The sequence below is a fragment of the Vigna umbellata genome, chromosome 2 (assembly GCF_029865625.1).
Source record: "Vigna umbellata cultivar VRB3 chromosome 2, Vumbellata_1.0, whole genome shotgun sequence".
Taxonomy (NCBI): domain Eukaryota; kingdom Viridiplantae; phylum Streptophyta; class Magnoliopsida; order Fabales; family Fabaceae; genus Vigna; species Vigna umbellata.
Genome location: NC_142166.1, coordinates 45,174,732 through 45,187,341, shown reverse-complemented (window position 1 = coordinate 45,187,341; position 12,610 = coordinate 45,174,732). Strand labels below are relative to the sequence as shown.

Here is a 12,610-nt window from a genome sequence, read left to right as displayed (position 1 = left end):
ATTTAAATAATTTATTATAAATATGAAAAAAAATTGATAAATTAAAATATATTTATTTAATTTATAAATTTTAAGTATATTCAGATACAAAATATAATTTAAAAGAAACAAAACATTTCAAAATAATGTCTTCCGCAGAAAAAAAGGCATTTATTTAATTTAATCACATAAAATGAATATTTATTATCTACATTACATAAGTTAAAAATGCTACTTTAATATTATTCTTCAACTTATTCAAACTACCTTAACATCAGGACTTTTTACTGTTCAAAATATTAATTAAATAACTTTTTAAAAAACTTATAGCAAAAAAAAATATTATCTGCTAATATTAAGAAACAAATTATAACTATCTCGATATCAAATATCCTATGGTCATTAAATAAATATCAAATAATTATAAAAAATATAAAACCATTTAAATATGTCTTAAAAATAATTTATTAAACTATGAATCAAAGAAAAAATTAATATAATTTATTCTATTACGTAATAATTAAATTATTTTAATAATTTAAAGAAAAACGAGAAATAAGTATGAAATGAAATATATATATATATATATATATATATATATATATATACTTATCATCGTTATTATATTCAATTTTAAAAATTAAATATTATTTATATTTATATCAATATTCAATTAATATAGCGAGTTTTCATCAAACAGAGTTTTACAATACTTTGCGAATGGGATTTATTTATCATTCTTATACCCAACCAGTAACTAGTAGATACCTCTTAGTGTATATTTTAAAATCAAATAATGAATATAACACATTCTATTGTAGTTATTATTAAAATTTTCGTTTAATTGGTATGCGGAGGGGCTTTTGAAATATTCTTTCAATAGAAACAACTTTCTTCATTGCCTTACCTTTTTGTGAATTTCATGAGTATAGTCTATATAGTCATATAAAGAAGGGAGGGAAATAACTTCGTTGTTTGAATATATGTTAAGAAAAACATGAAATGAAAAAGGACGATTAAGATAAAACAATTTTAATTAACATTAGGAAACATATTTGAATTTATAAGTTAAAAGCTTAATTGATTCATGATTTTATTTAAGATAAAAAGTATCATCACAAAATATAAAATTAAAAAGATATGTAATGACATACAATCACAACAAAGACAATGGAGTAAGCAAGCTGGTTTATACATGCGAACACGTCAACTAAGGCTTTAAAAACCTATCAAACCAATCAGCTGACTCCTTCACTTGCAGTCTGGTTAATTGGTGTCCAACTCCAGCTTCTGCAATAAACTGCATGTAAAAGCTACCAATCATTCTGATGAAGGAAGTCACTGTTATAATGAATATTTTTCTGACCAAAGTGACCAACAAATACCTTAAAATTATCTACACACTGAAAAGCTTGGTATGCCTGAATAGCCTTTGACCTTGTAACTTCCAAGCCTGCAACGGGACACTGTGGATCTTCCGCACCTACATTTCCCAAAACCCAACCAAATGTTTCAGTTACAAATATTCAAAAAATGATGATAATTAAATAGGGATGGATGCCTGCTTTATATATGAAAATCAAAAATGTCTTACCATTGATAATAAGCAATGGACGTGGTGCTATAGCTGGAATTGAATAGGGCGCATCAAATTCCGAAGTTAAACAAGGAGAAACATGATCAAATACCTTATCAGAAATATTAAATTATGTCATCAGTTTCTAGTATCCATTTTCCACAAGTTTAAAGTAATTCGAATAAATCATGTTTTGTTATACCAATAAATCAAAGCATAAAGAAATTGGAATTGATTGCAAACAAACTCGGCTGACCTTCTCCACTACTTCTTTGTCCATACGATCTTTACACAAATTATGACGACCCACTGCATCCAACAACATTCTTCTCACTTCACCATATAATTTTATTCGATGTTTATGACGAGTTCTTTTAAACTTCCTTAAAAAATTTGAAGAATTTATTAGATGTTCATATGAAATCATAAAACATGTGCTCCATACCTTCAAACAAAATCTCCATACTATCAACTTGACCCTTCCATTTATCGTTGTCTATGGCCCATTGAAATCCCTGCAATATATAGGACATAAGTTTTCGGGTCGTTGTTTCAGAAACACAATTCTCTAAACAAAAACTCCATTCAATCATTCAGCAGTGTCACCCGAACAGCAATCAGAGGAACAACCACAGAATAGCGAGTATCAGCAACTGCTGCAAACCATGCATGAATTCCTGCATCATCCAATAATTATATATTCAAATTATGAACCATATCAAACAAGTTCCTTTCAACATCTCTCAACCAACCTCCAAGTGATATTCCGGTGATTCCTATTCTAGAAGGATCTATATCCTCTCTTTCTGTTAGATAATCTGCCAATCTCATCAAGTCGCAAACCTGCTACAACATGAAATAATACACCATTATTTTTTAACCCAACAAATCATAATCTTAAAACACTTTTTGGACCAAATCCCACTCGAGAACAGGCAATAACCCGTCACAGAATGATGGTATCACATTGACAACCAAATAATTTTTAATTAATCTAATATTGAAGGTTTTAACTTATCACATCCAAAATGGTAATGTTAATTGATAAATAACAAAGAGATGGGTTATATTTATAATATAAAGCAGTTTGGTTCAGTGATCTAATCACAAACTAATAAGTGTAATATAACAATTATTATCTAATCTCAAACTAACCAATACAAAACAATAATTTTAATAATGTCATGCTAACAGTGCATAATCATTAAAGTCAATAAGAAATTACCGGTTCATATATGAATGGCGACGTGTCAACAGAACTCCACGCATAAGTAAGTGCCTGAGTATTTTATTTTTTTATGGTAGAGTTGCCGCCAAAACAAATAAAAGGAAACATGGTTAGTTTTAAATTGAAAAATATTATTTGACACATTTAAATTTTTTATATTCATTTTGCATTATTCTTCTTTACTTATATATATAACTTCTTTTTAACTTTCCAATCTTAATATGTAAGCAAAAGAGAGTCCATTTCTTTCTATGTATATTGTTATGTAGTAAGGATATTTATGTAATAACATAAATATCTTAGATATTTTAGACAGTTAAGATATTTATCAAAGCCACTCACCACATTTTTAGCTAAGGTGGTTATTTTTATTTTGCTTATAAATACAGTGACAGGACAAAAGTCCAGGTACGTTCTCTTTATGCTCTAGAGATCCTGAATAATATTTCAGAGCAGTATCATAATCATTCTCCTGAGAGCTTCAGCTCCATAATTCATATCTGACTTGAGCGTCGGAGTATCTTTGCAGGTACCTCCCCTCCTTTGGCGAGTATGAAGAAAACAATTGAAGATCAGCAAACAACCCAGACAGCCTAGAACAGTAAAGACACGCAGGAAAATGTACACCGAAACATTTTGACGCCCACCGTGGGGCCGAGGGCCAACCCAAAGAAGCCACAAGAGGAGCCTCGGCCTCAATGAATCACTCCTTCGAATAGAGCTACTCCATCAAATCGCTGCATCGCCACCAAGATTCCCCTCCTCGAGCCATTGACATCACTGTCACTACCAGATCAAATGACGCCTCCATCGGGTTTCTCTCCTTCTTCCCCAGTGAGCCATTGATGTCAGTAGACATCAACGAAATCACTCCCCTTTGTGGATCAGATCCGGTGCAAAAACATGCTTAAATTCATCATTCACCTCCCTCAACGATGGTGGACAAATGAGAGAAAACTTCTTCCACTGCCTCTTTGAATCTCGACGTCGTCATCCCAGTCTTTCCTTCCATTTGGAAGATACAACAATGTCGTGAAAGGGCTGCCGCCTTCATCGTCGCTACTGCAAAGATCAAAGCCACAAAACCAAAACTGCAAAAACCCAGAAACTAGGAAACCATTATCAAACCACCATCCATCTCCACCTGAACCACTGAAACGCAATAATCCAGGACACAAAACTCAAACCCAACCTCTGAAAACTCGATTCGCACATCCTAGTTCAATCTTCGAACAACGCCGTCGTGAAATCGTGCCTTCTTCATGGCAATCTGCACCCAAATCGTGATTAGGGACAACCATTTTCTCAATGCAACAGAACTCCAAATCGTGCAGCCATGGATCCCTCAGACGCGAGTTCTCCATCGCGCATCTTCACAGCACATCACCATCGTCAATCTTCCTTCGCATGCAATCCAAAAACATGCAACCATCTTCCCCAGGGAACCCCTGTGTATTCTCCTTGTACAAACAAAAGCCACACAATTCCTAATTTCCCAAATTCCCAATCACACCAGAAATCGCAGAACGAAAGAACCCCAAAATCCCCAACGAGAAAAACTCTGGCCAGGATTGCACAATCCGCAAATCAAAAACCCTAAATCCCCAAATTGAACTCAGTTACAGCCACATCAGGGCCATCGCCATCAAAGTGCCACCGCAAAGGCAAAGCCGCCAGTTCATCCCAAGCCTGGGAACATCCATTGTCTTCGATCACCTTGGATCGCGACTTCCGTCGACAACAACAGCATCCGGATCAGCCGTTCCGCAGTATGGCTGATTCTAGGGTTTTTTGGGGCAGAAAGGATTCTAGGGAGACCCATTCTCCACGTCTTCCGCAACCCTCGCGTAACCCACGCGTCATTCAGTTTTGCCTCCACGTCATCCAACCCAATTTCTATTCCTCAAATACTCCAGCGTTCGTCCTCGACTTTCGGCTTCGAGGACGCTCGACAATCACTATGTACGAACGTCCCAACAGTCAGCCTCACACCCCACTTGAACGCTCGAAAAGTCACTGTGTACGAGCGTCTGTCGGTCGTTCGGCCTCGTAACGAGCGCTCTCACATTCGAGCGTCACGATCGTTCGACCCAACTGATGATCAGCCATCCTTGGACAAAGACGTTCGTCCTCAAACGTCCAACAATGACTGTGAACGAGCGTTCAAGCAACAGACCGTTCGTCCTCAACCTTCGGATTCGTATGCGCTCGAAAATCAATGTGGACGAGCGTTCAAGCTATCAGAAGTTCGTCCTCGACTTGGATTCGCACGCTCGACACTCAAGGTGGACGAGCGTTCAAACCGTAGACCGTTCATCCTCAACCTTCGGATGCGAACGCTCGACAATAACTGTGGACGAGCGTTCAAGCTATCAGAAGTTCGTCCTCGCCCTTGGATCCGAACGCTCGACAATTAAGGTGGACGAGCGTTCAACCAAAAGACCGTTCGTCCATGACCGATTGCCATATTGTCGACCACTCATGATAGACGGCCTCAATCGGCCTCAACGTTCGGCAACTCGCCCTTAACCATTCGTCCATTCGGTCCTCAACGTTCGGCTATCCATGGCCTCCCCACTCGGTCATCAACGTTCGTCCACTCCATCCCCAACGTTCGGCCATCCATGGCCTCCCCACTCGGTCATCAACGTTCGTTCACTCTGTCACCAGCGTTCGGCCATCCATAGCCTCAACCATTCGGCCACTCGTTTCAATAGCGTTCGGCCAACAATGCTCTCTGGTTGACGTTCGGCCTAGAGGGTTAGGAGCTTCGCTCATCATTGGTGTTCGGTTCCAAGCGTTCGATCTATGCCATTCGTCACTTCGTTCGGCCATGCTCTTGTTCGGCCTCTGTGCGTTCGGTCACTTGATCTCTCTAACGCCCGTCCTCAAACGTCCCGCACTTGGCCTCGTGTACGTTCGGCCTCACGGCTACGAGGAAGCTCGAGCACTCGACCACACGTACCACACGAATGTTTAAGGAATCAGACGTTCGACTTCAACAGCGTTCGCCATTTAGTTTCAACAGCCCGACCATCAATATCAACCAACGTTCAAAAAGTCGGCCGTTCGGCCTCAAATGCGTTCGTCATTTCGTTCAGCGAGCGTTCTCAAATTCGTGTGCACGAGCGTTCAAATACCTCTCGACCGCTCGTCAATTCATGTGTACTTCCAACACCGCTCGACTATCTTGGTGTACGAGCGTCCAAGACAATCTGTGTGTGACAGTTCAAACAATCGGCCGTTCGGCCTCACTTTAGTTTCAACCACACGAAATTCTATATGTACGAGCGTTCAAAAAAGTATGTGTCGAGCGTGCAAGCAATCCTCACGCTCAGGGGACGAACGTTCAAACGGTCCACGACGTTCGTCCACTCGATCTCCAATGCTCGTCCACTCTGTCCCCTGACGCTCGGCCACCTGCCTCCACAACGTTCGTCCATTCGGGTCCACAAGCGTTCGCCCATTCGACTAAACCCTGATGCTCACGCACTAGTCGTCAATGACGTTAGGCGTGTTGGTTTCAACCGTTCGGCATCTTTGCATCAACGTTCGGCCATTACATTTCTCGGACGTTCGTCACTTCGCTCATCATCGACGTTCGGTCTCTACCGCAGGAAGCGTTCGGTCATTCGGACTCACCGGCGTTCGGTCAATGGATCTCTTTGACGTACGGCCTCAAGCATCCAGCATTCGGCCTAATGAACGTTCGGTCACCAGGTTTGCAACTTGACCAAACGGTCTCACCTATATGTTTAATATTATTTCTTACAATGCAGATAAGCATATCTTGTACGTAAAAGCGGACATCTGAGCGACGTTCATCCTGAAGCACTCTTAAACCCGGTAGATGTTCGCCCAAGAACACCTGGTTGCATAAAGGGATACACTCCCGCGGGTAGATGTTCGCCCTAGAACACCCAGGTGCATCGAACAAAGGGACACACTCCCACCGGTAGATGTTCGCCCAAGAACACCCGGTTGCATAAAGGGATACACTCCCGCTGGTAGATGTTCGCCCTAGAACACCCAGGTGCATCGAACAAAGGGACACACTCCCGCTGGTAGATGTTCGCCCTAGAACACCCAGACCATCAAACCTAGGGGACCATCCCCATAGCCTAGCTTATGTTCACCCAAGAACATCGTTCGGCTTCAACGCTCGACATTCAATTGTCAACGAGCGTCCACTCAGTCAGTCATTCGGCCTCAACGCTCGACATTCAATTGTCAACGAGCGTCCACTCAGTCAGTCATTCGGCCTCAACGCTCGACATTCAATTGTCAACGAGCGTCCACTCAGTCAGTCATTCGGCCTCAACGCTCGACATTCAATTGTCAACGAGCGTCCACTCAGTCAGTCGTTCGGCTTCAACGCTCGACATTCAATTGTCAACGAGCGTCCACTCAGTCAGTCGTTCAGCTCCAACGCTCGACATTCAATTGTCAACGAGCGTCCACTCAGTCAGTGGTTCGGCCTCAACGCTCGACATTCAATTGTCAACGAGCGTCCACTCAGTCAGTCGTTCGGCTTCAACGCTCGACATTCAATTGTCAACGAGCGTCCACTCAGTCAGTGGTTCGGCCTCAACGCTCGACATTCAATTGTCAACGAGCGTCCACTCAGTCAGTCGTTCGGCTTCAACGCTCGACATTCAATTGTCAACGACCGTCCACTCAGTCAGTCGTTCAGCTCTAACGCTCGACATTCAATTGTCAACGAGCGTCCACTCAGTCAGTGGTTCGGCCTCAACGCTCAACATTCAATTGTCAACGAGCGTCCTCATGATCGGCCTCGCATGCCACTCGGCCTCTACCGCTCGGTCATACGTATCCTCACGTTCGGCCTCACTTGCTCCAGCTTTTTGCCGTTCGTCTTCGCCTCCTTTTGGTCCATCAAATTCCTCACTTGCACACGCTCTCTAGTTACAGCGAAGACAGCCTCCCTCAAACTCATAAGTCCTATAGTTACCACGTTCATAAAACGGAACGGTTAACTCGGACTTGGGGGGCATGTTATGTAGTAAGGATATTTATGTAATAACATAAATATCTTAGATATTTTAGACAGTTAAGATATTTATCAAAGCCACTCACCACATTTTTAGGTAAGGTGGTTATTTTTATTTTGCTTATAAATACAGTGACAGGACAAAAGTCCAGGTACGTTCTCTTTATGCTCTAGAGATCCTGAATAATATTTCAGAGCAGTATCATAATCATTCTCCTGAGAGCTTCAGCTCCATAATTCATATCTGACTTGAGCGTCGGAGTATCTTTGCAGGTACCTCCCCTCCTTTGGCGAGTATGAAGAAAACAATTGAAGATCAGCAAGCAACCCAGACAGCCTAGAACAGTAAAGACACGCAGGAAAATGTACACCGAAACATATATGAACAACACAGCAAACATAAAAATAATATCTTTTTATAGATAAATCAGTTCTCCTAAAGTCTAACCATTATTCTTCAAGTCAAATTTTTTGTTAACAAGTTTTTGATAATTTTAATATAAGTTAGAATAATACCTTTTTATTTTAATAAATATTAAAATAGTTAATCTTTATTTATTATTATTGTTTCAAAAAATAGACACAACTCATACGTTTTTTCTTGAGAAGCACGTACATCTCTATAGGCGTGTGTGTACGTGGCACGTTCTCCATGGTAACATGCATCCACCGCAACGGCTATATATCCCCGCGAAGCATACGCCTAAAACCAGAAAAACAACATACTATAAAAAAAAATTATTATTATTATAATAATTATTGAAATAATAAAAAATATTAAATTATATAATAAATTTCATAAAAAGTAATTACGAAATTAAATAGTTTTATTATAGATAATGTATTTATTTTATATGTGAATATTTCTTTTATTATAAAGAGTTGTTTAAATTTAAGAAAAAATAGTTATGTATATATATAAAAAAAAGGTGTAGGAAACAGCAACAACCTTAAGCAATGGACGGAAGAACTCTTTGTTTTTATTCATATCGTGAAGAAAAACAACCGCTGGCCTTTTCTTATGGTTATCGCTTTCCTTTGGTTTATAAATTAACACCGGCACCCATGGTATCCTTCTTCTGGATCTAATTTCCTGAGATCCAAAATCAATGAACCAAAACATCAAATCAGAATAAGAACTCCCAAGAAAAAGAATTAATTACTGACCTACCACAAAATCAGGAGCGTCGGCGAATTCCTCCTGAACCACAAAATCAAATCATTAACAAAAATACCGATTCAAAATTCAACTCCTAAGAAATTGATTAGTGACCTACCTCATCACCAGATTCACTACCTTGAATCCAGTTCATAACCAAGTAGAAGTTCTCCTCCTGAAGCAACTCTTCAAGGTTCTCTCTGTCCACCTTCGGACACGATTCCATTATCTCCATCTATAATTTTCAGCCGATTCAACCACCAAGACATTGAAAATTAAGAAATAAACAAAAAAACAAGCAAAAGCCGTTGCAAATGTCAATAATCACAGTACCTCTTCCTTCGTCGGAGGAGAGTTTTCATAATAAGGAGACACCACTTTCCTGTAATGACGAACCTTGGGAGGAACTGATCAAGCATCATAAATAAGAATGAGATTCAATTAAACGAATCGTTGAGAGATTGTGAAAGTTAACTAGCGAAGTCGATTCTTATACATTCACATTCTCGTCTATTACTCCAACGAATTTCTCGAAGGAGCTTGAATCGAAGCTTGCTATGAGCTTCTTCAATGGCTTCTTTTTCCGCCATTTTTGTTTGGGATTTAGGTTGAGAGTGAGTTTGGGAGACGGTTCTTATAATTACGAGACTTTGACAGTTGGGTTGTAATGATTGAATTTTGAAATTGATGATGAGCATGTGTCAGCTGACCCAAATAATATGGATGAAAGGAAAAATATTAGGTTAATCAAAGGCTCAAGATTATGATTATTATTATTATTAGTCTATGGCTTAATATATATCCACACATTTTTTTGTCGAGGGTGACGGGTCAAAATTATCAGAATTGTGTCTCTCTTGTCCCAATAGTCTATTAGTTTTTTTTCCCTTCCAACAACTTTTTTGGATTAAATAATAAAGTAGACTTTCGGATAAATAAATTTGAATTCACAAGTAAAATTCAATTTTTTTAAACTCATTCATATTATCTTAATAAATTTTCGTTAAATTTAATAAAAAAAACTTCTTAAATTTTGATAGAGTTCTACCGTCATATTAATAATTACAAATATAATATTTTTTTAAGAATTAGTAAACTTATTTTATAAGTTTTTATTATGATTATCGATATAAGAAAAATCCTAGATTACGAATATTTAAACTGTATACATTGTTGAGAATGCCTTATTTAATATTTTATCATATTTTTATATAAAGTAGAATTTTTTAAAATTATCAATTTATTTTTCAATGAAGAGCAACTAAAGCGGTTTTTGTTATGATGATGGTAGAAAGAAGAGGAAATATCTTAAATTAATTATATTTTCCTTTTATTTTTTTAGATGTTAAATGAATTATATTAATTTTTATATCATGTAACAATATATTTAAATTATTATATTTTATTAATATTTTAATAAATAATTTTGAATAAATGAATTAATACATAGATTTACAAAATTACACAAGTGTTGGTTTCCAGTGTGTAGCATTATGGATGGTAGATAGATGTCATGAGACCCAATAATCTAAAAAAGACAATGGAATGAGGCAATTAATGAGCCATAGCAAACTAATTTATGAAGACATATGAGGACACTGGCTAAGGCTTCTTTAAAAAGCTAATTTCGTTTAATTCGTGTGTGGAGGGGCTTTGAAATATTCTTTCAATAGAAACAATTTTCTTCATTGCCTTACCCTTTTTGTGAATATAATGAGTATAGTCTATAGTCATATAAAGGGATTGAATATATATTAAGAAAGACATGAAATGAAAAATGACGATTAAAATAAAATAAATGTAATTAAAATTAGGAAAAATATTTGAATTTATAAATTAAACGCGTAATTGATTTATGATTTTATTTAAGATAAAAGTATCATCGCAAAATATAATGTTTAAAAGTTCAAATATATTTTAAATCTAAAAAATAGTAATTTATCTAGATTTCTTTCCTACAAAAGTATAAATTATTTTATATCTGACATTTTTAAATAATTTTTTTATTATAGTAAGTTTAACATGAAAATACAAAAATATTAACTAATATAATTAAGATAACAAGTAATATTATAAATTAAGATAGTACAAAAAAGAATAACAATTTTCATGATTATTTTATATATTTAATATTATATTTAATGATATAAACTAAAAAAATAAAGTAGATCAAATTTAAAAGTAATAAGATCTATTGTACTAAAACAAAATATGTCTGTCGATTTAATTTCTTTAAGTTAATTATTTTATAATACACTATAAGAATTAATGAAATTATCAATGGATAATTACATATGAATTTATATTTATCAAAAATGTATATTTATCGACAGATTATGATTGTTTAGTTACTGACAAATAGATTAGTCGATAAATGTATGTATGTGTAAATATTTGTCGGTGAGTTATCGATAAAGTCTATGACTCATTATCGACGGTTAAGATCCGCTGATAAGCACTTGAGTGAAATTGATTAGGGATTTGAAAAATCAATTTTCCCTCTTCTTGCATATTTTTCTTCCCTCTTCTCTTTTCGCAACCTTGTTCTCCAGAGCATTGCTTTATTCTTCATATTGACATTCCCCTGTTCGTAGTGCCAAAACCTCATTCCTTCATTCACAGAGGACATCTCCATCATTCGCTCAAAGCCATTCACAGATCCTTCATCACATAGCTACTTTCAGCGCCTCGTTCTTTGTAAAGGTAGAGGGTCGTTCCTTCATTCGTAGAGGTCGTCTGCCTTATTCGCATACAACCATTAGCATAGCCTCATTCGCACAACTACCTTCGACTCCTCGTTCCCTCATTCGCATAGCCTTGTTCCCTTATTTGCACAAAGGCATTCCCAGAGCCTCCTTCGCACAACCACCTTTAGCGCCTCATCCTGTAAGCAATCCAGTCCTTCTCACCAGTTATCGTGGTTCTTCTTCAATGTATCTGCATTTGGTAAGTGGTTCTTTTTCAATGTATCTGCATTTGGTAAATCTCTCGTTCTATCATTTTCCAAATGGTCTCTATCTTGACCCTATATATGTTTGTCAATTGCATTTTGCAGGCCAATGTTGTGTTGTAACAAAGTTATAGGCATGTTCCATTAAGAGAGCAGGTGTGCCCATTGTTCCTTTTGTCTATTGTGTAACTTGTTTGTTTTGATTGAGCAATTATTTTGACCAAACCGGTAGCATGTTATAATTCCAATATTGATTGTGTTTGTTTGTCTTGTAAACTTAATCCTTCTCAACTTTGGCCCAATCTGATTCATCTCAACTTTTTAATTTTATTATTTATGGGAGAACATATATTATGAATGAAGTGGGTAAATGCTACCCCTTTTAGTTTTTTAATAAAAAATAGTGCAATTCAATTCAAAATTAGTGTAGTTTGGTTCAAAAATTATGCAGTTCAATTTCAAATTAATGCAGTTCGAAAATAAAATAAGGTATATAACAGTTTAGTGCAGTCAAGTGTAATTCAGTGTAATACAATTTAATAGAACAATAAATAATTCATTTTAGTTCTTCTGAAGTAATTTTTAATTTAGTTTACACAAAATAGTTTTTGGTTCAATGCAGTTTTTAATAGTGCAATTCGATGTAGTTAATTTTTATATATTTTAAAATCAAAGAATGAATGCAACATATTTAATTGTAGCTACTA

General features: G+C 36.7%; 1 protein-coding gene across 4 annotated transcripts; it reads right to left on the bottom strand.

Moving 5' to 3' along the window:
• Positions 1-1,039: 1,039 nt before the first annotated feature.
• LOC124840604 (uncharacterized) lies at positions 1,040-9,689 on the bottom strand. Of its 4 annotated transcripts, none has more exons than XM_088107040.1 (14): positions 9,450-9,689; positions 9,287-9,360; positions 9,072-9,188; positions 8,966-8,995; positions 8,744-8,887; positions 8,411-8,497; positions 2,781-2,834; positions 2,308-2,401; positions 2,162-2,232; positions 2,001-2,070; positions 1,758-1,864; positions 1,574-1,667; positions 1,365-1,462; positions 1,040-1,279 (listed from the first exon to the last, which is right to left on the bottom strand). In XM_088107040.1, exons 1-14 carry the CDS (start codon positions 9,649-9,651, stop codon positions 1,190-1,192), a joined length of 1,332 nt encoding a protein of 443 aa, XP_087963166.1. In that variant the 5' UTR covers positions 9,652-9,689; the 3' UTR covers positions 1,040-1,189. The 4 variants fall into 4 exon arrangements, with proteins under 4 accessions (XP_087963166.1, XP_087963168.1, XP_087963167.1 ...); XM_088107042.1 differs by having other exon boundaries at positions 1,812-1,864; XM_088107041.1 differs by having other exon boundaries at positions 2,308-2,398.
• Between the last annotated feature and the right edge of the window lie 2,921 nt (positions 9,690-12,610).